General features: G+C 35.9%; 1 protein-coding gene across 1 annotated transcript in view; it reads left to right on the top strand.

Moving 5' to 3' along the window:
- TMEM232 (transmembrane protein 232) overlaps positions 1 to 27,439 on the top strand; it is a 239,302-nt gene that overhangs the window by 100,628 nt on the left and 111,235 nt on the right. The window contains exon 13 of the mRNA XM_031448791.2: positions 1,039 to 1,286. Coding sequence (XP_031304651.2) covers positions 1,039 to 1,286 — 248 coding nt within the window. The remainder of the gene's footprint in view (positions 1 to 1,038; positions 1,287 to 27,439) is intronic.

Genomic DNA, 27,439 nt, shown 5'->3' with positions numbered 1-27,439 from the left:
ATAATGCAATTGTCAGTCTTTAAACAGTAATTTCATTGAGCCAAACCAGATTTTGGAATTCTAAAGACGTTAAGTTAGATGTTCATCTTCACAAAAACATTTTTTATTCCTTCATTTTCTACCATAGGATCTATAAACATTTAAAATAAATCCTGAGTGACTGGTAATGAGCTGCCTGAAGATGGCTAATATTAAATAAAACTATAAAAACTTAAATGAAAGGAGCCCGTGCCCAACTAATTTATGAGAAAGGGAATTTTTAACACTAACACATTCTCAACAGTTAAAAAAAAGTGTAACATGTGACAGTTTGAAACTTACATCTTCATTTATTACTGATTCCTGCCGAAGGAAAATATTCCTCTAGTCCTTTCAAAAGAAGACATAATTAAGAATCAGTCATGGGCATTATTGAATATAAATAGGAAAATTCAGAAAATTGCTGTTTCCTGAATAAAAGTTGCTTAAATATCGTGGAATTTTTTGTTAGCTTTTTTTTTTATATTAGGACATATTCAGTTCAACCTAAATCTAAATCCTAGGACATCTTCAATGAAAGTTAAATATAAAGCCTTTTTTGTGTTTTACTTAACTCAAATTTTGTTCTATAGAAACTTTTTGCTGACTTCAAGGAGAATTTAGATTATGCACAGAGAAATGAAATTCTGACTTACTGAAACATCTATATTACTTTAACTGATTGCTTGATTTCTTCCTAAGTAAATATTATCAATGATTATGAGGTTCTGTAGAAAGTATACAAATTTAAAATAAAAATTGTATCATTAAATTTTTTAAATTTCAAGACTGATCTCCTTCATGCCTAATTGTTTATTTCAATGAAATTTCTTGATATAATATTTAAAATCCTTTGGGAAGTTGCATTTATTTCTTTTAAAGCTTGTTTTTATTTAATAAGAATAATGTAATACTAGCCAAAGAAAATAAAGATACATTTTAACTTTTGTTTAATAATACATTACTTTTTCTCTCATCTAATTCTTATTCAACTGGTTCTTTTTGCTTTTCTATACACAGGCCGAGATAAATGACCCAACTGATCCTTTCACAAGTTACAGGACAAAAGATTTATCAAGTGTAGGGGGTGAAAATTTCTCCAAATACATAGGATGGAGAATTGCCAACGTGCTCTCCAAACTCTTCTTCCCCTCCCCTGATGCCTGTGTCCTTCCTCTGGAAAAACCATTGAGAAAACGGGACCCGATGAAATATCTGAATAAAAAGCAGGATTCCACGAAGAAGCGAGTTCTACGTTTTACTATAAGGTAAAAGTGAAGCACTATTCACTTTTTTTTTGTACATATGTATTTTTATTGAAGTATAGTCAGGTCACAATTTTGTGTCAATTTCTGGTTTACAGCACAACGCTTCAGTCACACATGAACATATATATATATTCATTTTCACCATAAGTTACTACAAGATATTGAATTCCCCATGCTATATAGTTTGAACTTGTTGTTCATATATTTTATGTATATTAGTAACTATGAATCTCAAACTCCCAACTAATCCCTTCTCACCACCTCCTCCCTGGTAACCATAAGTTTTGTTTCCTATGTCTGTGAGTCTGTTTCTGTTTTGTGAATAAGTTTGTCTTTTTTTTTTTTTTTATTAGTTTAGATTCCACATATAAGTGATACCGTATGGTATTTTTCTTTCTCTTTCTGGCTTACTTCACTTAAAATGACAATCTCCAGGTCCATGCATGTTGCTGCAATTGGCATTATTTTACTCTCTCTTTATGGCTGAATAGTATTCCATTGTATAAATATACCACAGCTTCTTTATCCATTCATGTGTCGATGGACATTTAGGTTGTTTCCATGTCTTGGCTATTGTAAATAGTGCTGCTATGAACATTTGGGTGTATGTATATTTTTGAATTAAGGTTCCCTCTGAATATAGGCCCAGGAATGGGATTGCTGGATCATAAGGTAAGTCTATTTTTAGTTTTTTCAGGAATCTCCATACTGTTTTCCATAACGTATGTAACAAACGTAGCTGCAGCAAACTACATTCCCACCAACAGTGTAGGAGGTTCCCCTTTTCCCCACAACCTCTCCAGCATTTATTGTTTGTGAACTTTTGAATGATGGCCATTCTGACTGTTGTGAGATATACCTATTGTAGCTTTGATTTGCATTTCTGTGATAATTAGCAATAACGAGCATGTTTTCATGTGCCTATTGGCCATTTGTATGTCTTCATTGGAGAATTGCCTGTTTAGGCCTACTGCCCATTTTTGGATTAGGTTGTTTGTCTTTTTCTTATTAAGTTGTATGAGGTGTTCACATATTCTGGAAAACTGCCCTTGTCAGTCTCATCTTTTGCAAATATTTCCTCCCATTCCATATGGTTTGTTTTGCTTATGGTTTCCTTTGCTGTGCAAAGCTTATAAGCTTAATTAGGTTCCATTTGTTTATTTGTGCTTTTTTTATGGATATATATTTATATTGAAGTATAATCAATTTACAATGTTGTGTCAATTTCTGGTGTACAGCACAGTGCTTCAATCACACATGAACATACATCTATTTGTTTTCATATTCTTTTTCACCATGTTACTACAATATATTGAATATACTTCCCTGTGCTATACAGTATAAGCTTGTTGCTGATCTATTTTATAGATATATATGTAAGTTAATATCTGTGAATCTCAATATCCCAATTTATCCCTTCCTTCCCCCTTTCCCCCTGGTAACCATAAGTTTGTTTTGTATGTGTCTGAATCTGCTTCTGTTTTGTAAATAAGTTTGACTTTTTTTTAAGATTCCACATATGAATGATATCATATGGTATTTTTCCTTCTCTTTCTGGCTTACTTCACTTAGAATGAGAATCTCCGGGTCCATCCATGTTATAGCACATGGCATTATTTTATTCTCTTTTATTGCTGAGTAGTATTCTCTTGTATAAATATACCATAGCTTCTTTATCCAGTCATCTGTCATTGGATTTAGGTTGTTTCCATGTTTTGGCTATTGTAAATAGTGCTGCTATGAACATTTGGGTGTATGTATATTTTTGAATTAAGATTCCCTCTGGATATATGCCCAGGAGTGGGATTGCTGGATCATAAGGTAAGTCTGTTTTTAGTTTTTTCAGGAATCTCCATACTGTCTTCCATAACGTATGTAATGAATATAGCTGGTGAAACGTAGTTTTCACCAACAGTGTAGGAGGTTTCCCTTTTCCCAACAACCTCTCTGGCATTTATTGTTTGTGAACTTTTGAATGATGGCCATTCTGACTTGTGAGATGTACCTCATTGTAGCTTTGATTTGCATTTCTGTGATAATTAGCGATAATGAGTATTTTTTCATGTGCCTATTGGCCACTTGTATGTCTTCATTGGAGAATTGTGTTTTTAGCTTTACTGCCCATTTTTGTATTGGGTTGTTTGTTTTTTTCTTACTAAGTTGTATGAGATGTTTATATATTCTGGAAATTAAGCCCTTTGTGGGTCTCTTCTTTTGCAAATATTTTCTCCCATTCCGCAGGTTGCCATTTGTTTTGCTTATGGTTTCATTAGCTCTTCAGAAGCTTGTAAGTTTAATTAGGTCCCATTTATTTATTTGTGCATTTATTTCTATAGCTTGGGTAGACTGCCCTAAGAGAACTTTGCTGAGGTTTATCTCAGATAATGTATGCCTATGTTTTCTTTTAAGAGGTTTATAGTCTGATATTTAAGTCTTTAAGCCATTTTGAGTTCATTTTTGTGTATGGTGTGATGGAGTATTCTAACTTCATTCATTTACATGCAGCTGTCCAGTTATCCCAATACCATTTGTTGAGGAGACTGTCATTAATGCATTGTATGTTCTTGCTTCCTTTGTCAAATATTAATTGACCAAAAGTTTGTGGGTTTATTTCTGGGCTGTCTGTTCTGTTTCATTGATTCATATGTATATTTTTGTATGAACACCATGCTGTTTTGAGTCCTGTAGCTCTGTAGTATTGTCTGAAGTCTAGGAGGGTTATCCCTCCAGCTTCATCCTTTTTCTTCAATACTGCTTTGGCAATTCTGGGTCTTTGTTTTTCCATACAAATTTTAGGATTATTTGTTCCAGTTCTGTGATAAGTATCCTGGGTAATTTGGTAGGGATCACATTAAATCTGTAGCTTTCTTTGTGTAGTATGGCCATTTTAACAATAATAATTCTCCAGTCCAAAAGCATGGAATATCTTTCCATTTTTTTAAGTCATCTTTAATTTCTTTGGTCAATGTTTTGTAGTTTTCCATGTATAACACTTTCACTTCCTTGGTCAGGTTTATTGATAGTATTTTATTATTTTGGATACAACTTTAAAAAATGATTGTTTCTTTTCTTTTCTTTTCTGATATTTCAGTGTTATTGCAAAAATATGCAGCTGATTTCTGTGTGTTAATCTTGCATCCTGCTACCTTGCCAAATTCTTTTTTCACTTCTAGTAGTACTTGTGTGGAGCCTGTAGGGTTTTCTATATATAATATCATGATATCTACATATAAGACAATTTTCCTCTTTTCTTCCAATTTGGATCCCTTTTATTTCTTTTTCTTGTTCAATTTCTATGCCTAGGGCCTACAATACTTTATTGAATAAAAGTGGTGAGAGTGGGCATCCTTATCTTGTTCCAGATTTTAGCAGGAAGGTTTTCAACTTTTCACCATTAAGTATTATGCTGGCTTATCTTCATTATAAATAATTTTTATTATGTTGAGATATGTTTCATATGTACCCACTTTGTTTAGAGTTTTTTTAACCTTAAATGGGTGTTGAAGTTTATGAAATGCTTTTTCTGCATCTATTGATTGATATGATCATGTGATATTTGTCCTTTCTCTTGTTGATGTGTTTTATCATGTTGATTGATTTGTGTATGTTGAAGCATTCTTGTGTCCCTGGGATGAATCCAACTTGATCATGGTGTATGATCTTTTTTATGTGTTTTTTGATTATGTTTGCTAATATTTTGTTGAGGATTTTTGCATCTGTCTTCATCAACAATATTGGCCTGTAGTTTTCTTTTCTGATAGTGTCTTTATCTAGCTTTGGTATCAGAGTGGTGGTGGCTTCATACAATGAGTTTGGGAGTATTGCCTCCTCTTCTGTCTGTTGGAAGAGTTTGAGAAGGATTGGTATGAGCTTTTCTTTGTATATTTGATAGAATTCCCCAGTGAAGCCATGTGGTCCTGGACTTTTGTTTGCAGGGAGGTTTTTTATTGCTAATTCTATTTTATTTCTAGCAATTGGTCCATTCATATCTGTTTCTTCTTGATTCAGTTTTGGTGTACTGTATGTTTGTAGAAACTTGTCCATTTTTTCCAAGTTGTCCAATTTATTGCCATATAGTTGTTCAATTAGTTTCTCTTTTTTTTAATTTAAATTTTGGCTCTACCACCCTCTAGATATTTTATCATGAGGAAGTATTCCCTTTTCAGAAAGTTTCTTCATGCTTAAAATAGGTATTATTACATAATACAAATTATTGTTTAAGTAAATGAAAGCCTGTGTCTCATACTGACTTACATTAGCCTAGTTTACTCCCTTCTCTCCCTATAATTATTGCTTGTGTATCCTTCCAGAGTGTATAAAACATAAATACAAGAAATTATAAGTCTGTTTTTAATTTTCTCTCCATGTCACAGTATGGTTTGTGGATTTGTTTTCATCTGTTTAAAAAGGTCTTTTAATTTTAAGATTAAAATGTTGTCACATTTCTCCTAGTAGTTTTAATGATTCATTTTGAACATATTAGTCACTGGTCCATTTGAAATTCTTTTTGGTGTGTAGTGTGAGGTGTCAATCCAGATGGCTATTCAGTTTTTCCAACAATATTTGTTAAATCATCTATTTTCCTTCAACATTTTAACTGATTTTAAATGTTATCTTTATAAAACACTAAATGCCCATTTCTTTTTCTTTTTCTATGTACTAGAATAATTTCAGTACTTCAGAATTATCTATCTTTTAAGCTTTGGTGGAAATTCCTCTTAAACCATCAGTACCTTATGGCTCTTCTATGGGTAGTTCTTTGTCAGATTCTCCTATTTTATATGGCTCTTCAAAAGGCTGCTGTTCAGCCATAATGTGCATGTACAGCTAGGTTCAGTTCTTATTCTTTGAGGCCCCTGCCATAAGAGTCTCTGGAGTGTCTGTCCTGAATATCAGTCCCTTTAGATCTTCCTCTCTCTCTCTTTTTAAATTGAAGCATGGTTGATTTACAGTGTGGTATTTGTCTCTGGTGTACAGTGTAGTGATTCAAGTATACATTTGTATATATTCTTTTTCATTATAAGTTATTATAAGATACTGAATATCATTGCCTGTGCTATACAGTAGGACCTTATTATTTATCTGTTTTGTACATAGTAGTTTATATCTGCTGATTCCAAACTTCTAATTTATCCCTCCTCTACCCCTTCCCCTTGGGTTACCTATGTTTGTTTTCTGTTTATGAGTCTGTTTCTGTTTTGTATATAAGTTCATTTGTGTCATTATTTTTCCAGATTCAACATATAAGTGATATCATATATTTGTCTTCTTCTGTCTGACTTACTTCTTTTAGTATGATAATCTCTTGATTTATCCATGCTGTTGCAAATGGCATTACTTCATTTTTTTTCACGGCTGAGAAGTATTCCATTGTATAAATACACCACAACTTCTTTATCCAGTTGTCTGTCAGTGGACATTTAGGTTGCTTCCATGATTTGGCTATTGGCTGCTATTAACATTGGGGTGCATGTATCTTTTTGAATTAGGGTTTTCTCTGGGTATATGCCTAGGAGTGGGATTGCTGGATCATATGGTAAATCTGTTTTTAGTTTTTTAATGAATCTCCACACTGTTTCCCATACATCTTTTTAATTCAATTTTAACAAATTATGCTTTCTTCAGTATTAGGTATTTTATCCCATTTTTCAAAATTTATTTGGCCATTGTTCAACAAAATCGTGTCCTAAGATTCCTTTCATTCTCTGTTTCTGTGGTTACTTCCCCGTTTAACCAATTCTTACTTTGTGTGTTTGCATTTTGTCCCTTTTTTTCTCCTTAATTAGTTTATTTGGTATTTAATCTATTTTATGTTTTTTTTTTTTTCCAATGAACCAGCTTTTGGATTCTAACTCGTGTATTTTTGTTCCTGTGTCTGTGAGTCTGTTACTTCTTTTCTTCCTTCTGTTTTGTGGTTCATTTTCTATTTTCTTGAAGAAAACAGTAAATTATTTGGGAAATTTTCTTAGTATTTGCCTAAATCATTGTTTGAGTTCCATAATCATGTGACTGTTGCTGCCCAAAGGCAGACTTTACTGTAGGTGTAGTAATTGGGTGGGACAAGGCCGGGAGGCAGGCTTTCCTCTTCTGTACACAAATAGTTAAGAGAAAAGAAGACACATATTGAGATGAGTTTTAAGTTTAAGCATTTTTTCCAAGAATTTAAAAACCAGTGAAGAAAATATATATATTTGAGGTTAAGAAACATGAAGAATACACTTTAGTAGTCTCCTGTGCAGTCCAGAAATAAATATTATTAAAAATATTCTTCAGCATATATCATAAATACTTACAAAATTGCAATATGTTCAAGGTACAATGAAAAGGCCAGCTTTAAGTGTTAGGGGTTTTGAGATTTGCTTTTGAATCCCCAATGTCTTCTGTACCTTCTCAAGGACCACAGGCACCAAAGAAACATTAACCTGGGACCACAGGGAGGACACTGTACAAGTGTGCTTTGGTTTCTCATCATGGTCAGTTAAAGGAAAAATAGTGAAAAAGAAACTAGAAAAATAGAAGAAACTGGGTATTGGCAAAAGGAGATGAAAGTAGAAGCAGGGGAAAATGTAAATAGTCAAAAGGCAGGTGGGGATGAATGGTGCCCCCTGGGACAAAGAAAGGAAAGACCAAGGAGGATAAAGACAAGGAGACATAGTGTTGATGCTTAAAATAGCAGAGCAGAGAAATGAAAGTTAGGAGCAGAAAGAAAGATAAGAGATCAAAAGGAACGGGAGAAGGTGTAAGTAAGGGGAGAGACATACTGAAAATGGGAAGTACACATGGACGGGGTTTGGGGATGGGGAAGAGAATATATGGGTCAGAGAAGGAGACAAAAGAGGTGTGGGTGCGGTTAAGACCCATAGAGTCCTGTAGGCTTTGAAGGATTCGTAAATGAGACCTCTCATCAGAGCCTACTGTTCATTACGTAAATGAGTATCATTCATCACTGATGTTTGAAAAAATGTTATCTCCTTATCCGTTTTTTCCATAGCTCATTACAGTGTCTGGAAATTACACTGAGAGTCTCTGGTTCTAACGAGAGAGCAGCTGCAACACATCAGCCTGAGCTCCCTCTAGCAGAAGCCCCTCAGGGTAGCACAGGGTACCTCTCACAGGGTACCTCTCCCATTGCATCCTGCATGCTGTGATGCATGGGCACAGTGCCCCCCGGAGTTGTGCATATTGCCAGCTCCAGTCATGGATGAACTAATCTTTGGGTACAACAGACATGAGTGGAGTAGGGCTATAGGTCAGTGACATCAAGACTGAGACTAGTTCAGGCCTGCTTGAACAGTCCCTACTGTCTATTAGGTGTAACAGACAGACCAGCTTTGAAAAAAGTTGTTGAGGAACAAGTTTAACCCTAAGCTATGCACTGAAAAAATGGCTGTGGCTCACTGAACATTTAACTGTGGGAAATGTTGTTTCTCCCATTTGCTTGATTCTCCATCTAGTTACCAGTCCTGTAGCCCGTCCCTTTTGGCATTTCTCCACCTCCTCCCACTTCCAGGTCCACAGAGTGGAATTAATGCAATTAATGAATATTTGAGTATGTTGAAGTCCTATAGGTAAAGCGCAAAGACATAATTTAAAGCCGACAGTCTGCCTCACCTTTTTCCACCTTTTAAAGATCTTCTTGAGTTAGGGTCATATCAGCAGTTCCTCATCAAGTATTCCTAGAAATCTCCATTTTATGTTGTCCAAATAGCAATGCGTAAGATGGCAAGCAGGCAAACATTTAAGGACTCCTATGGAAGACAGGGCACATTTAAGAGGTAAAAAGACAAGAAGTTTAAGATAATATGTTTCTTTATTGCCTTGGGGCACTAAAACTATTCACTATTTCCATGTGAAAATCTGAAAATTTACTAGTAAGGAGAAAATTGGAGCTTCTTTATTGATGAAGCATCTGCTACATCTCATGATCTATAATTTTTTTCCCAAAATATTTTTCCTCACTTGTGTTTTTAGCCTATAAAATTCTTTGAAATCAGGAGTTCTTTCTTTTATATGTTTAGAAACATATATTTTGCTCTGAATGACTTGCAGATTTGACTTCTTTCCTTTATAAATTTTTTCAAAAGATAATTCATTACTTTGCTTCTGTGTATTGAATTTCTGGGGTTTTGCTTTAAGTGAGGGAGACATACTGTTGGATACATGCTCCTTTTTGCCTCTCAGCATTTTTTTTTAAATGAAAAAATCATTATGTTTCTTTACTATATCATAAAAGCTGCAACCAAAAAACCAGGCACAGAATACTTCTTCAAAGTACAGTTTTATCCTTTTCTCTGTCAGTAAGACTATCTTAAATTTACCTTAAGGCTGAGAATTCAGAACTCTAAATATCGAATTTTCAGAAACCAGTTGCCACATCTGTACTTCTTGGCTTCTGGGGTTTTCTTGTAAGTGTATTTTCTAAGCTTATGCCTTGAATTTCTAAAAACTCATACACAACTAATTATTTGCACACATATAAAGACTAGGGGAATATTAACTTAAAACTTTATCTCTGATTAGGATTAATTTGCTCAAAAAAATGCTATGTCAGAAAACTTGGTTTATAAGGCCAGCGCCTAGAAGAGAGTGCAGGTAAACTATGAGAATGGACAGAGAACATCTGTTGCCATTCAGGCAGGACGTTTCACATAGCTGACTTCATAAACAGGGTGATTGTCCTGAAGGCTACTGCATCTCCTCTGCAGCCTCCTTTACAAAAGGAGCAAATTCCAAGGTAGTGGAACTAGGAGTAGCTACCATTTACTAAATGGAGACAAGATGGGAAAAGGTAGGCACCACATTCCATGAGATAAGGCTTTACTGGAGAGACTAATGGTGAGCAGAAAGAGGCATGTGGTCTCCATTTCTCGTTATCTCATTGAGAGGAATGCTGAAATCTGAGGAAGCAATTACATAGTAAACTGGGGTTTGCATTTTGAGGGACGACACACTGCCTGACTGCTATTCAACCTTCTTGTAATGTAAGGGTGAAAACTGCCTTCTCAAGGAAGAAATAAACATTTTGAGCTCAGTTGCCAAGTCATCTGAGGTTGAGCATCAGCTGGATGGGGAAGCTAGAAATAAATGCCAGATGCTCAGGACTTGGAGCCCTTGGGACGTTCCTACTAGTTGTAGTCAGAGGCCACTGGGCTCCTTGGAGAGTTGGGTTTACAAAATGGGAGACTCTTCGGACTCCTAGTTCTAGCCAGCAGGTTGCCAGGCAAGTCAAGATGAATCTCCAGTGTTTGTCACCCTGCATGAGTGCATTTTATAAACAAGCACTACACTTAGATGTAGATGTGATTATTTTATCAACTTTATAGATTTTATGTATCTATAAAATCTGCCTTTTGTAGATCTTAATACTGACAGGTTCGGTAATTTGCCCAAGAGTTGACAGCCATTAAGTGCTAGTGTTTGAACTTGAATGCATTCTGACTCCAGAGTCTGCTGTGCTGATTTCTTTCCTCTCATGTGAACTTCATCTGATGGCTCAGCCTTGAGCAGTTGTTAAAAAACTTATCTTCAAGTCATAAAGAACAGGTTTTTTTTTTTTTATAAGTATTATTTTCAATTTTTGTATCTTGATTTTGATTAAGAAACATTTTTTTTTTTCCTGAGCCCTGTATCTCTCTAGTTAGTATTGGAAATCTATATCAAGGAAGAGGCACTTTGCATTTAGTATGATTTTGGCTAAAGCCAATGGAGCAAAAAAATATAATATATAACATATATATTTAAATATACATATATAATACAGAAAATATATGGCTAATATATAAATAGATGTATATATTACATATAAAATACACATATTATATGTTATATGTGTGCATGTGTATATTTAGAAAGAGAAATTTTAAAAAGGAGAGTTCCAAAGGATTCTTAAATAAAATGCCTTAAACACACCTATTTGTTCTGTTTCATGCAGGAAAAAAAGTTCATGCCTCCTTTACAGAATATCAAGTATGTTTATCTTATAGCTTTTTTGTCTGATTGATTTAGAGTAAGTGACTTAACTTCTTTGAGCCTTAGGCTAATCTTTAAAAATGTAAAAGTCGTACATCCCTCTCAGTCCTGAGGTTAGAGTCAAAAAATGTAGGTAAGGAGCCTGGACATGTTAGTTCCTTTTCCTTTTGTTCTATAATTTAGTAGATTTTCTAAAATATTTATTTTCTTCACAGTATAATATTTATTTCTTAACTTAATAAAATTGTGATAAATAATAAGTGGAAAATTTACATTTTTGTGCCCCATCTTTTCCTTTTTTGTTCTAAGTCATGATTGCTACTAGCAGCATTTCAAAGAGAACATACACTTTCATGATGATTTCCTTCTTAGTTATGTTTTCTTCCCTTCTTGTTTCTAGTTACTGAATTAGAATGCAATTCAGTCCTGGTTCTATGTCACACATGCATTTCGAGGGTGTGGTGTCCTGACCCATTATGGAAGAGTAAAGCTTGGAATGTTGATTGTTAACATGGCTGATCATAATTTTCACTTGAAGAGAGAGAGAAAACCTGATTGAATTTTCAGAGATGGGCTCCTATTTTTGGAACCTTTGTGCAATATTTTATTATTAAACTGTTGGTTAGATAATCATTGGTTAGATCAGTCATTTAACGTGTTAAAACTTCTAGAGGTTGAAGTGGTATTGGAAGTGAAGTCCAATGGCCAGTGAGAGAACTGTGCTTAATATACACCCACCTCCAGTACGCAACTTAGTTTATGTGTGATCAGTCCCCATCTTTCTTAATATTGTCTCCTCTCCTCTCCTGCCTTTCCAGTGGAGTCTTGGTCTGAACAGGAATTTTAGGTATCATCAACGGGGCCATAGCTTAAGCTGCCACTTTCACTGCAGTGGCTTTATGCTTATAAGACAGGTGTCTGGCTTCAACACAATCATGAACCCTAGGAGTTCTCTACTCACAGTAAATAACATGATGCAGAATCTTAAAAATGGCACAGGTTTTAAAATAAATGGAGTGAGATGTAAAAACGTTCTATGTTTCGAATACAGATCAACTAGAATAAGAATGACAGCTCTATGGGAAGGCAAAAGTTGTGCAACAGAAAACAAAAACAAAATCTCCATTTTTTTGTGTGTTTTGTATTTCATATTCACTTTGCTTTTTCAAAGAAAAGAGCAATGTTGTTTGGCTTGTGATGAAATGCACTTGCAGTGGTTGACAAGTGTTTATTACCTGCCTTAATTAGAATGTAAACTGGATATGACATTAATCAAATTGAAATCGTCTCCCCGCTTTCTAGGTTCTCAGAAAATATGAAGTCAATCAGTTAAAGGGCTTAATCTCTCCCTATTTCTAAATGTCCCCTTGATAGGATCAAGTACTTGATCAGGCGAATGAATCTGAAAACCTTAGTACCCAGGGCAGGTGCTTTATGTCCACCTGTCAGAGCAAATGTTGCTCCCCAACTAACCAGGCCTTCCTGGGCTGTCTCTTGGTATGGATTTAAAAGGTAGAGAGAAAACAACTCCTAGTACAGGCAGTGTATTCCTTCAGTAAGCATTAACTATACGCCTCTCTTTGCAGGCACTGTGTTAGGCACAAGGAATACAAAGACAAGTAAACCATGCTTAAAAGGGTAATTAACTATCTCTTGCTCTGAACTGCTGCTTGTGCCCCCAGAATATCAATTTTCCACCATGAAGACATTTGGGGCTCCACACCCATAGTTTTCTGTTTCTTCATATATTCATTTATTCAATACAATTTAATGCCTGACCTATTTTAGGCATTTAATAAATGATTATTGAATAACTAATGCTAAGCAGAGGGGCACAGGGTGTGCAAAGCTCCCCCTGGTGCAATAAATCATGAAACATTTGAGGAGCTACGAGAATAGTGCTGTAGCTGGGTCACTTCCCACAGGGGAATGAAGCTGGAGAATTGGTCAGAGTTTTCAACTTTATCTTAGAAGCCACAAGAAGGCATTGAATGTGTGTTATGTGGTGGAGTGAGGAGTGGTGATTGTGTGTGGTATGTGTTGGAGGTTGTGATATGATCATGGTTGTGATGAACCTTGGGTAGGTCACTTAACTGCTCAAAATCTTAAATGTCTTTGTCTATAAAATGGGGTAATGATGGCAGTTTTCTTGTTGGGTGCTTATGAGAAATCAATGAAGCAGTCAACTAAAAGTACTTATGGTACCAGGCACAGAGTAAGCACAAAGGTGTTTATTATTATTGTATTAATAAACACATGGTAGTATAATTATACATGTTATATAATAAATATGTTGCTGTATTATTGATCAATATAATACTTTAATTATTATTATATATCATGATTTTCACTGTTGCCATCGCTGACTTCGTTCTGTTGGGAAAGCACATAGAATGCGATTGCAGTATAGATGTGCAAGATTGGCAGCAATAGAAATGGAAAGGAGGCAGATGGATTTGCGTAAGATTTGGAAGGAAAAGCAATAGAATTTGTTGATGATTAGACTGGGGACAGTGACAAGAGGTGTGGGGAGGAAAATGTCTTTTCCAGGTTGAGCAATTTGTCAGAGTGGTGCGATTCACTGACACATGGAGTGATCAGGGAGAATAAGGTGTGGTTGGGGGTAGGGGCAGATGCTGAATTTGAAGTAGTGCTGTGAGTTCTTTAAGTGGAGAGGTCAAGTAGGCAGTGAGTTTCACAGCTGTGTTATTCAGGAACAAAGTCTAGGCTCAGTCACCGAACGAGAGTGATGACTAATGTCATGGGCATAAGCAACACTGCTTTGGTAAAGCACTTCACATGAGAAGAGAGGCAGACCTGGGGTGGAATTTTGAGGAATACCACCATTATTTTCTGGAAGGAAAAGGGTGATAGCAAAATAAACAGCAAACCAAACCTCAGGTATAGCCAGGGAGGTTGGAGAAAATCCAGAATTTAGAACAACTTGAGAAAAATCTATGAAAAATTGTGATATACTAATTACTATATAGTATACTTAAAAAAATTTTGAGTATATGGAGCTGTTGATTTCAAGGATCGATAAGGGAGAATTTCCAAAATAATGTACCCACGCAGTGACAGAGTCTCCCTCTTTGAGAACCTCTGAGCAGCACTTTCTGCTCACTACACAATCAGTGTAAGTGAGGCGAGAAGAGAACTGCGGAGTTGTCGATATATGATGTAACTTCCAAAGACCTTGCAGTCCCCACCTAATGAAAAAAAAAGTGAAGTGCCAAACCAATGCACGGAGCTTTCTAAGCTCGTAGAGAAGGTGCAGTGGTCAGGAAGGGCAGTAATACAGTCTATAATATGTGTATCTGTGTACACACAGCAGAAATGGATTTCTGTCTGCTGATGAAATATTTGCATGTATCAAAATACCAAGAAATTATGAAGGTAGATTACCACTTGGAAGAAAATCTTAGTGGACTTTCTGTTTACTTCATAGGCTTACAGGCTTTTTCAAATTTTTGTGTCTTTCCAATTTTTTTTTAAAGATAAGATGCGTTAATGCTATACTTACGTCATTAGCAACAGCACAGTGTGTCTTTTCTCTCGGTTTATCCAGTAAACAATGCTCAAAGATACACAATTAGGAGATTCAGTTCTCCCCATACACTTTTAGGTCCCACATTTCATGTCCTCCGTTTTCACTGGAGAAGATGAAACTCAGCCCAAACAAGTTAACCAGACTGTGAAAGTGTTCATGCCAAGGACTGCAGTGAAATCAGAGGCCTCCGAATAGGCCCCTGCTGTCCTGCAGTGTGGGACCCCCGGGGGGGAGAGCCATGACTGCAAGGAGGGCGTGATGCAGGATTCAATCAGGAGAATGAGAGATGGTGCCATGAATGTGTGAAAACTGTGTGACACATCTGTTGCATGCATGTCTTCATTATCTCCAAACTGCCTTACTGCTACGTTTGTAGAATTCCTGCCTTTGTTTATAAATTGGGTGTGTGCTGCATATATTTTTCTTCCCTAAACTTAATTTTCACCTTATAAATTCCCTTTCCATTTCTTTTTTCTTTCATCTTCCACTTCCTTCTTAAAAGGATACATCTATAGCCAACACTAATCATGTCTCCTATCTTTAATAAATTGTCAGATCCATTTGTCATTCCAAACAGCTCCCACTTTTGAAGCCAGCTCTGTCACTGTAATATAAGATCAGTAATTGCTAAGCATCCATCATACCTGAAGTGATAACGTCATTAAATTCTCTGCTATAGTTCACTAACCTGAGTCTTGTCGAACTAGAACTAATGTCGGATGGTCCCCTTTCTGTTTCTATTTTTTGTTTTTTCCTTAACTACATCAAGCTAGTTAAAGGAAAAAGCCTATCTTTAACATTGCAATTTTACTAAACCATTTATACAAGCAAACCAGTATTGTCACCCAGCTGGCTGACAGATCAACCACCATAGTGACATCTAGCATGGAGAGCTTGTGATAAGTGAATCATAGGAAAAAAAAAAATGTCGCATGTAATACTTTCACCAGCTTCTTTTCTTGCTGAACTATAAATAGCACAGGTGGCAGCCAGCAGTGAGGTTCAGGAGCCCCCCACTAAAGGCCAAGCATTTAGAAAAGATTTGACATACTCATCCTCACAAATTCCCAAATGCCTCTGGGTCTTTCTCTTATAATGTTCACCCTCTGTTCACAGATAAAATATGGGAAGGACAGTAAACAGTGAATTCCATTTGGCACTCAGACAGCGCACCTGACAGCACCAGATCTGGTTTGGAGAGAGGAGCTGGGACGGGACACATGGGCTCAGACAGGGTCATTCATCCCCCCTGGGAACAAGGTCCAGCGCCTCTTTTTAAATATCTGCATCATATTGGCCTCTGAGGCATTTTAGTCACATGTGATTTGGATTAACCCAGGCTGCCTGCTTCCCAGCTTTATTTTCAGCATCTCAGTGGATCACAGCAGGGGCGGTGCAGGTGGAGGAGGTGCGGGAGCAGCAGCAGAAGCAGCTGAATGGGCCTGGGCGTCTTGAGTCTACCAGCAAGGCGCTCTGCTTCCTTTCAGAAGCTCCCAACACCTCTCAGTTCCCCCCAGCTGTCCTCAGTCATCACAGAGCACTTTGCTGTCACACAGACGTCTAAACACAGCTAGCCAAAAGATCAACCACATGTTAAGCATACTGATATCCAGCAGGGAGAGAGGATGTGACAAGTGCATGCAGAGAAAAGAAAAAGTCGAATAAAATTGTACACAAGTTCCCTCTTCCCCCTTTCCTGCTCCGTTCAAACTACTCTATTGATAATCCCAACGTCAGGAAAATCTCTAAATTCGTGATGCTAGATTATCCGTCGGCACTGGCCCAGATTGGAATGGTGAGCAGTAGTGTTACTGTAAAACCTTTCACTCCTGCTCAGGAAGCAGTCCCTTTAGCCTTCTGTTTCCGAGTTTGGTTGCCACTAGGGCAGACATACTCAGGAGTAAAAGTGATAGGCCCGCAGGTGCGGGTCACTCAGCTGGAAGATATGAAAGAACAGCATATAATTATTTGGGGGGAGGATATACAGACAGAACACTCTATGTTTAGGAAAGAATATACTTAAAGAAACGGAAGCGCTAAAAGAGCTCTCAAGAAGGCACTTTCGTTCTCTCCTTTCGACAGTCAGGGATGCCTCTAACCTAACGGTGACTCGGGTTGTTGGAAATGGAGATTGTTCTGTGTTCACGTGCTCTGTTGCTGAGCAAGCCTCACTGTCAGAAAGCCGTTCCGTATCTCTCCCTTTTAATTGTGGCTCTATGTTACTGCATGAATGAGAACTGGACAAGAGGGCGGTGACTTTGATTGACGCTGACGGCCAAAGTGGGCAGTTCAGACCCCTGAACTTCCCTTTAGGACATGAATGATCCTGTTTGCTGTCTTGGTGAGTCACAACAGAGGGGTAACCCGCATACTTTCCCTCCAGTGTGTGGACAGTCACCCTTAATACTGCTTTCTTAGACCACTTGTGTTTAGATTCTATCGGCAACTAAAATGATGAGGGGTAAAACTGATCATAAAATATATTATTATTTTCAAGTTTAAGTCGATATTTTAAATAACTAGGCAGCAATCTGAGGGAAAAACAGGCTTGTACCGGAACCAAAACCACCACCACCACAACAATATAACGTTGGTGAGAAAAAATCGGTCAATTTAATATCCACTGGTGTCTGTAAGGTGTGATAGAAAGTGCACTTCTAGTCCTTTTGTGTAACTGGGACCACCACAAGTTACTATGGTTGGCACTGTTTTGGGAGGAAACAAGTTACCATCAGGGAGTCATTGAGGGTGAAACCAGCCCAGGACAAAAAGCATCTTCTGTATTTTAATGATAAGGACAGTCAAGTCTGATCTGATCATGCAAGTAGGCAGCATTGTCGCACCAAGTGGGTCTTTCCACCTCTCATTTTTGGGTTCCTCATTATCACTTCCCTCCCCCTGCTCAAACACTTTAGTGGAATAACAAAGAGAATGGTTTTTCGGTAATTATGTGACTCTAAGCATGCCTGTTCGAGAGCATCTGGGTGTACCACAGACCTATTGTTTCTTCCATATTTGAAAAGCTTCCATAGTTTTCATAGAGAGAATTTTCAACTCTAATGGTTGAAACAGACTCTTTTCTAAGGGCACATGGACAGAAAGTGACTAAAATTTTCTTAAGTTTCTTGAGGTAAAATCTTTGGAAATTCTTGAATGAAAATTAGTGCCTACTCATATTTATGTGGCAGTTTTTCTATTGTCTTCGATGGTACAGCTGTGTTCTCCCCTACCCCGGCATCAACATCTCTTTTTGAAAGTCCAGCATTTCAAACTTACAAGGAAGCATTTTTCCTCTGCTCAAAAATCTGTATTAAAATGTGCTCTATTTTTTTTTTTTTCTGATTGGTCTTCTGTAGCTCTGCATCTCAAAGTAAAGTTTTAATAGAGGATAGTAAACTGTCCATATAAGATGAAAACTAGTTTAAAAGTCCACAACAATTAAAATGGCACCATCTAAAGTCACTTTTATATCTTGCCTTGTGAAAGAGTATAGGCAGAGGGCGCGGTGAGCGCAAAACCCAGAGAAAGGAAAGGACTCACCAGGTGTGGTAACTAAAGGTGGTCAGTGTGGCTGCAGAGTAGTGAGTTCGGGGACAGTGGGAGGAGGTGAAGTTGTCATTGAGGCCAGACCTTACAGGGCTGTAAGTCCAGATAAGGAATTCCAGTTTTATTCTAGTGCAAAGGAGAGTCATTGGAAGGTTTTAACCAGAGGAGTAACAAAGCCAGTTTACTCTGAGAACAGATTATGGTCTGAAGGCGAAGGCTGAATCAAACTGACATTTCTCCTGCTCCTTTTATCTTCTTTTCAAGGTTTATAACTGGTCTTGAAAATGACTTAGGTTTATACTCAATGTCTATTGAAAATTCCATTGTTGGGACCTATTCCTCCCAATCACTGACTAGGATTTCAGTTTGCATGTATAGCTGTATTATTCGGCTATGGTTTCAGCCCCTGGTGACTGCAGAAATTCGCTGGTAAACCATTTCTGGCCTGATGAGGGCAACATTTGATCAATTCATTCAGTGGAATTGGAATAACGATAAGATAGAATAGTATTTATGAAACGATCTGATATTTTTAAATTATGATAAACCTGAAAGGTCAGACTCTGGAAATTGGTCTTTAATTTTAGGTATTTTGCTTTAATGTAGATATCTGCATGCATTTAATTTGTTTAAAAATCATACATGTACACACTCTGTAGGGAGTTTATAGCAAAAGCAAAATAAAACACACATATATATACATACATACAAACCAAAAAAATTGGAAATAATTTACATCCTAGACCCTTTTATGTGTTTCCACCTGTGATGCTCGCCATGCTGACAGTGACATTACATCGTGCACTGCTGTGGCAGTCATCTCTTCTGTATCACATTTCAAGCAATAAGCAAGGAAAATTCCTATTTTGATAGTGATTTCACTTCTAAAGGTTATTTTATATTATACTTTTTATACTTCAGCTCTCAGACTATTCTACTAGCTGTAGAATAATTCAGTACACCTCTGTTAAAAACAGAACTGAATTAAACAAAATTTACTTCCCTACAACAGTCTCGGTGCAGATTAGACCTAAGCCAGTTGGTTAAATATGGTAGCTCTCTTTTCCCATCCTGATGGTGCTCATTTCCCACAACCACCTCTTAGGTATTTTGTTAGCTCCAACAAGTGATTTTTGAGATGTTAGTTTACAATGTCTTATGGGGCTTTTTCTTTCCAACACTTACTGAAAATTTCATGGAGGCCCCAAAGCTATTGACCCTACAGAATGAATTTTTAATGGGGAAAATTCCAGGAATAGAGCCAAGTCATGAGGGGCTGTTTGGGATCTGGAAGGCCTTTCTTTCCCTAAATTACATCCACCATGAGAATTCCTGTGCTACATTCATCCTAAGGCTACACCTGCCTGAAATAAACTTCTCTCTTGAAAGTTATCCTATAACTTTGTAATGGAGGCACTCAAAAGTTTTTGTCCTTGATTATACTTAAAATGTCTTCATAATTCCCTCTTCAGGGTTCTGTAACATCGCAAGGATAAAGGAGTACCGTGGTTAATTATACTAAGACTAATTAGTATTTACATTCTGCTTTTCTCTCGCAATACCTTTACAAACAGAAGCTAATTAATTAGATGTCAATATTTTATCTTCAAAGAGTTTAATGCTTTAATTATGATTTATTTTTAGCTCAAGTGCTTCTTCAGCATTTTTATTTGAGGCAGCAGAGGACAACAGAAGGTAGTTGCTTTTCTGTTCCATTGTAAGCAAGTAAAAGGTGTTTGGGGTGACTTATCACACCCATTTGTGCATTTGAGACCCTGGAAACAGTGGGAAGAATGTCTCCTTCTTTAGGGGGAATTAAGTAGGGTACAATGAGTAAATTTATTCCAGAAATAAAATGCATATTTCTATAAAACAGATGAAGAAAGATTTGCAAACAAAGCACACATTCCATATCTTGCATTTTGACCAGTTGATAAGGATTTAGAAAAGTGGTCAAAGTTGTTTGCACTGTGAAAGAACTATTTATATGTCTAGAAATCCTTACATTGTCACAGCATCATTTATCTGGAAGTTTCAGCTCCGCATGTGGCCTTTTCAGCCCCTTGATGGGGCTTGAGTCTGCTGTCCTCAAGGTTAAATATAGTTTGTACTCTAGCCTACCCTTTGTCCTTCGAAGTACTCTTTGTGCCTATTTGGTGTCATAATCCCCTAGTTGTTGCGTTTTTCTTAGATTATTGTCTATTTTCTCTTTTATTTTTCCTTCCTTCTATTTACTTTGTCTCTTTTTTTTTTTTTTAGCCTTTTAAGGTGGAAACTTCGATCCTTGATTTTAAAAACTCTTTTCCAAGAAATGTCTTAAAAGCTACAAATTTCCTCTATATTTGTGTTTGAGATGAGGTGTTACGTTTTTATTATAACTTACTGCAAAGTATTTTCTTCTTGTTCTTGTGATTTCTTCTTTGAATCATGGGTATTTAGAACTATGCTTTTTAATTTCCAAATATGTGGAGAGTTTATAACTATCATTTTTATTCATATAAAATTTAATTCCATTGTTAACAGAGGTCACACTTTGTAAAATTTAAATTTTTAAAAATTTAATGAGACTTGGTTGAGCACTTGATCCATATTAGAGAATGCTCCAGGTGCTCTTGAAACTAGTAGAAATTTTGCAGTTGTGTGTAGTGTTCTATAAATGACAAATTTGGTCAAAGACGTTAGTAATATAATTAGAATCTTCCTTTTCTTTACTAAATTTTTTCACTATCTTTTTAGTTCTATCTATTGAGAGAGGTGTGTAAAAACCTCCAAGTATACTTGATGATTTGGCTATATCACCATTTTATTGTAAAAGTTTGCTTTATGTTGATTAAATCTCCTGTTAAGCATACACACATTTATCATTTTCATGTTTCCTGAGGAATTGACCCTTTTAATATTATGAAATATCCCTCTTTACTTCTGGTTAATTACCCTTGTCTGAAAATCTACACTGATATTATTATATCACATTATTTTCTTTTAGTGCTTACCTTTTTCATGATTTATGTGTCTGTATTTTCCCTACTCTTTTCCTTTTACCTTATCTGTTTTTTAACTTAAAATATATCTCTCATATACAACATATGGTTAGGTCCTTTTTAAAAAAAATTCTAGTTCAACATTCTTTTTCTTTTAATTGGAATCTTTCATCCATTTAAGTTTAATGTAGGGGGGAGGGTATAGCTCAGTGGTAGAGTGCATGCTTAGCATGCACGAGGTCCTGGGTTCAATCCCCAGTACCTCCATTAAAAATAAATTAACCTAATTACCTTCCCTACAAAGGTAAAACAAAAAAATAAAATAAAAACATTTAAAAAACTACATAAAAAATAAATTTAATGTAAAATATTGATATAGTTAGATTTAAAGCTACAAATTTTTCTATTTGTTTCTTATGTGCTACATCTTGCCCTCCCCTTCTCTGGTCTTCCTTTCCTGCCTTATTTTGGGTTAATGACATATGTTTTATTATTCCACTTTATACCATCTATTGGCCTTTTTGGGTCTCACTCCTATTTTATTTCACATTATTTAATGGTTGTTTAAGGTATAATATGCCTCTTCAGTGTATCGGTGTCTCAGTATTGTACCACTTCATATAGAATGGAAGGACATTGTAGAGGCCCTGGATTCTGGCAACTTCCTCTGAAGAGTTTGTTTGTTTGTTTGTTTGTTTATGGGGGGGTTAATTAGGTCTATTTATTTATTTTTACAGGAGTTACTGGGTATTGAACCCAGGACCTTGTGCATGCTAAGCATATGCTCTACCACTTGAGCTATACCCTCCCCCCTAAGAGTTTTTATTTTTGTATACAGTTCGTACGTCATCCAAGTACTGGAGAGAGGTTTATGTACAGCTTTTCTGGTTTTGTCCTTTATGGTACCCTGTTCCTGGCATTTCCTCTGTTATTTTCCAGCCACTCTGGAGCCTCAAACTCCATCCTCTGACACCTAAAGCAATACACCCAAAGGTTTCTGCTTGAGCATTAGCTATTCTGAATCTGGGAAGACTGGAGTGTGCCCTTAAGAGAAGCCTCATGATGTTTTGGTCACCCAGTTGCATTCCTCTTCTTTCAAAAGTTGAACTCCCTTCAGTTTGCCTACTTTTGGTTGCTCTCTAGTGCCTATAAATCATTGGTTTTTAAGTTTTATCCAGTTTGTCACCTTTGGGAGAGTAATTCAAATTAAACTACTGCCTTATTCCCAATACTGGAATTGGAAAAATGATTATTTTTTTTGAATATTAAGTCTCCCTTATGAAAACAGCTGAAGTAGGTTCTGAGCCACATAAGGCTTAGCAAGTCATATGATCTTGATATGCACAAACTCTGTGCTGTGAGATGATCACCCTTTTTTTTTTTTTTTAAATCAGTTCCATCATTGGCTTCTTTATTCTTATGTTGAATCAGATGATGTGGCTACAGGGAATAGTTTATTGAGTAAAGCAGACATTATTGTTTTCTTCTTGCTTTAATATGAAATTCATTTGATAAGATTAGGGAGTATAAAAGCTTCCAGATGTGGGTATACCTTATTTTATTTATACCCTACATAATTTCCCATGCTTATTTCAAGAGTCTTTAACTTAGGTTTCATAAAATAGATACATTTAAATTGTTGTTAAACACCAAAAGTACCCACTCTTCACTTATTTTCTAACTGTCCTTTGTTCTTATTGCCTCCACTGTGACTTATATGACTCTGTATCCAGGGGTTGCATACTCAACAAAGTAACGCCTGCAGGCCTAGGAAAATAACATAAATATGTAAAGCAGGCCAGCATGCAGAAACATTAGAGAGCTTGAGAGAATGAAGCAGACTGAGGAAAGCATGCATTATCTAAAACAACCTTACAGGCTGTTATGATACAGGGATCCATGGGCCAGTGTTGCCAGATCTTTCACGTCTAAGAGAAGTTGAAAACATGAATTTCTATATAAAACTTCCTGATTATTAAAATATCCTTCAGGTCAAGTCAAACATGTTTGATTAGTGTCTTAGTTTGGGCTGCTATGACAGAATACCATAGAGACTGGGTGGCTTAAACAACAAACATTTATTTCTCTTGATTCTGGAAGCTGGAAAGCCCAAGATCCAGGTGCTGGAAGATTCGATGACTAGTGAGGGCCTGCTTCCTGCTTCGTAGCCAGCCGGGTTCTCACTGTGTCCCACGTGGCAGAAAGGACCAGGCCTCTTGCTAAGAGAACACATCCCATTCATGAGGGCTCTGCCCTTGTGATCTAACCACCTCTCGAAGGTCCATCTGCAAATTCCATCCCCTTGGGGATTTCAACATGTGAATTTTGGGAGGACACACACATGCAATCCATAGCAATTAGTGTGCACAGCGCTTGTGTCTTTAATTGCTTGCTTGTTTCCACGATTGGCTCTTCTTACATTTGCTTATTCTCCCTCACTCACTTAGAACGCTCCCCCAGGCAAGTCTACCCAGATCCCATTTTCTTATGCTCAATTCATGTTTCATGTCCACACAAAGCTGCTGAGTCTTCCAGTCGCCATTGTTCATCTTCCCCTTATATGAAGTCTATATGTTTATAGTCTTAGGAAACATTTTATGACTTAATTTTACTACCTTTGTACACTGGGAGTTGTGCTTCAGTTCCCAATGTCTTTCCTTTGTTTATTCTTTAGGTTTTCAATTTTATTTTATCAATTTATGGTTGGTGTTGATACATAAGATTTTTTTCTTATTTTTTATTCTTTTTAATTTTCAATTTTGTATACAATTTTTAAAGGTTACTTTCCATTTATAGTTATTACAAAATATTGGCTATATTCCCCATATTGTACAATACATCCTTGAGCCTGTCTTTTACCCAATAGTTTGTACCTCCCAGTCTCCCACCCCTGGTAACCACAGACAGGACAGAAGACAGACTGAGTCTGTGAGTCTGCTTCTTTTTTTTTTTGTTATATTCACTAGTTTGTTGTATTTTTTAGATTTCACATATAAGTGATATTATATAGTATTTGTCTTTATCTGACTTACCTAACTTAGCATAATGCCTTCCAAGTCCATTCATGTTGCTGCAAATGGCAAATTTTCATTTTTTATGGCTGAGTAGTAGTCCACTGTGTGTGTGTGTGTGTGTGTGTGTGTGTGTGTGTGTGTGTGTACATATATATATCCCATCTGCTTTATCCATTCATCTGTTGATGGACACTTAGGTTGCTTCTGTATTTTGGCAATGATACATAAGCTTTTTAAAAGTGTGAGGGAAAGTGAAATTGTAGGAGGATTATTGATTTGGAGGACCTCAGAGAGATATCCAGTCCAAATCCTTTTATTTGATAGATGACGAAACTAAGGCCCTGTGAGGTAAAAATGATCAATCAGAAAGCTAATGGCCAGATCTCAGGAATCCAAACTTACATGTTTCTCTTTCCACCAAAGATACTACACTCAATAGATTTAGGACAAGTTACTTCTCTATTCAGTATCAAAAGATGCATTTTTTTCTGTTTCTTCCTCTGTGTTCTTTCTTTTTCTTAGGGTGGCTGAGTGACATAGAATCATATTCTTTAGAGCCAAACAGATAAAAATATCTTTTCTCTGAAATTGGGATTATCTGATGGCTTCATCCAATCACTTAAATTTGGAAATGGGGAATATTATGTCAGCCTCTTTTGTTCATGAGATTTTGATTTTATAGTCATCTATTTTCCCTATGAGCCTGATGGACAAGAAGGTATCCTGGTTGTGAAAGAACAGAATTTATCCTATAATATGAACTACCTATTCTTTCATCAATTCTTAAGCGGAATTAAATTTTATTAAGAACATTATAGCACTGCTATAATAGACATATATTCTACTCCAGTATACATTTGCCTTTTGAACATAGTCATTATACCACATGATGGCATCCTAAATCAATTTCTAAAAGTGTAACACTTAAGTAAAAACCTAAAGCTTTGCATATATGAAACTTGCTTGTACACTTGTCTAATCCAAAACTCTAGATGAGTAACAATATTAATAAGTGCAATTCATTAAAATTATTTGCACCTTCTTTGTTCAGAGCCTGATACAAAAAAAGTAGCTCTTTTTAATGAAATAAAACTGCATTCACTATCATTTTGAATTGCTAAAGAGCTTAAATATTGTATACTATAGGTAAATTTAATATACTCACCTAATTTTTAGCACATGAAGAATGAAAATCTTCCTACAATGAACTACAAAATAAAACTATCAAAATGATTAAAAGTTTTAAGCAAAACCTCCAAGTTTCCAATAGCAGTTTGTGTGTAAAAAATTTTTTGTTGTATATTTGTGGTTTTGAGTGCAATTTTACTTTAAAAAAATCACAGAATTAAGTTTCAGATAACCATATCTAACTTGAAAAATAATGCCAAAAGGATAGCCCCCTCTGTGCTTGAAAAGTTTAAGTTCTCTTTTATCTTTGTTGACATTATACTTACAACTCACTATTTCTTTACTAGCAAAAAGAACATGCATTTGTCCTTTTTAAAAATTTAACAAGTATTTATTTCCTCCAGTTGATACTTAATAAGAGTCATCACTCTTCCAAAAAGACCACATCACTTTTACTTTGGTGCTAGTAAATATAATGGTTACAAATGTGGCATTAAGTTAATGACGTTCATTTTATTTATTCTCATAGTATTTCAACAATGTATTTATTTCCCAGAGTTAAGTATTTTATTTAATTTTATATTGCATTTATTACTATAATGGTTATACTAATAAATATTTTGGCCTCATCTAGATTTTTGAGTTGGAAAATTATATTTTTGTATCTGCAAAGCCTTATTTTTTATTTCAGCATTTCCTTCATACAAGGTAGGATATTTAGGCTAAATGTAATTTTTATTTAATCAATATGTGCATTTTTATTTTGTTCTTTCAACCAAATGAGATAATCTCTGGGGCATTAATATTATTTGATACGAGCAGTGTTTGTATTTTATTGCATGTGGAATTAACTGGGAGAACATTTAAAAATCCTAATGTCAAGGCCATATTCCAGTTCGAGCAGAGGTTAACTCCAGATATCACTATTCTTTAAAACCCTTTAAGTGGTTTCATTTTGCATCCAAATTTGAGAACCAGTGGAATAGATGATAGACGTGTGTTGACATTATATAAGATAAGCCTCACCTAGTTTAAACCACAGATCTCTCTGTCACTTTTGCTATGATCGTTGAAATTCCTTAGCTTTTCTAAGCTTTAAATTTTAAATATAATATTTGATATGTGAAAAAATAATGTGCAATGTAAGTGTAAGTTATGAAGTTTAATTAAAATACTAAATATCCATGGGCCTCCTGTATAACTTCAAATCTAAGCATTATGATGTGTGCTTCTTATTCACAGTCCCATCCACCTGCCTGACCTCACAGGTCACCACTGTCCTGAATTTTGTATTTATCCTTCACTTGTTTTTGTGAAAATATTTATAACATGCATATGTTTCCATAATATAATTTAGCTTGATTTTATGATTTATAAAAAATTTCCTTACAATATGTAGTATTTAGGACTGGTTAATTTTTTGTTCAATATTATAGTTCACGGATCCACTCATGTTTTTTGTAACTACAGTAATTCATTTATTTTCACAGAAGTATAGTATTTTCATTGTGGGAATATGCCATCATATAATTTTCAATGTTTCTGTCAATAAGCTTTCAGGATTTCTTCTTTTTAATTTTTGTTATTGCAAACAAAGCTGCTATGAACGTTTTTTACTGGCTCCTGGTGCACATGTGGTACTGTTTTTCTGGGATATAACTAGGAGAGGGATTGCTGGGTCATAGGATATGTGCATGTGTAATTTTCAAGATAATACTCTTTCCCTCCCTGCTCCCCAAGTGGTTGTACTGATTTGTACTCTCACCAGTAGTTGTAAGACTCCCCACTGGTTCACATTCTCACCAACACTTACTACTATCAGATTTCTTTATTTTGGGCAATCTACTGGATGAACAGTTCACTGTAGTAATTTTAAATGGGTTTAATTTTAATTTATCTTTATATATTTATTTCTATTGGATAACCTCTTCTGAAATGGCTATTCTTGTCCTTTGTGATACTCAG

Source organism: Camelus dromedarius, chromosome 3 (genome assembly GCF_036321535.1).
Source record: "Camelus dromedarius isolate mCamDro1 chromosome 3, mCamDro1.pat, whole genome shotgun sequence".
Lineage (NCBI taxonomy): Eukaryota > Metazoa > Chordata > Mammalia > Artiodactyla > Camelidae > Camelus > Camelus dromedarius.
This window is presented reverse-complemented; position numbering and strand designations above follow the sequence as displayed.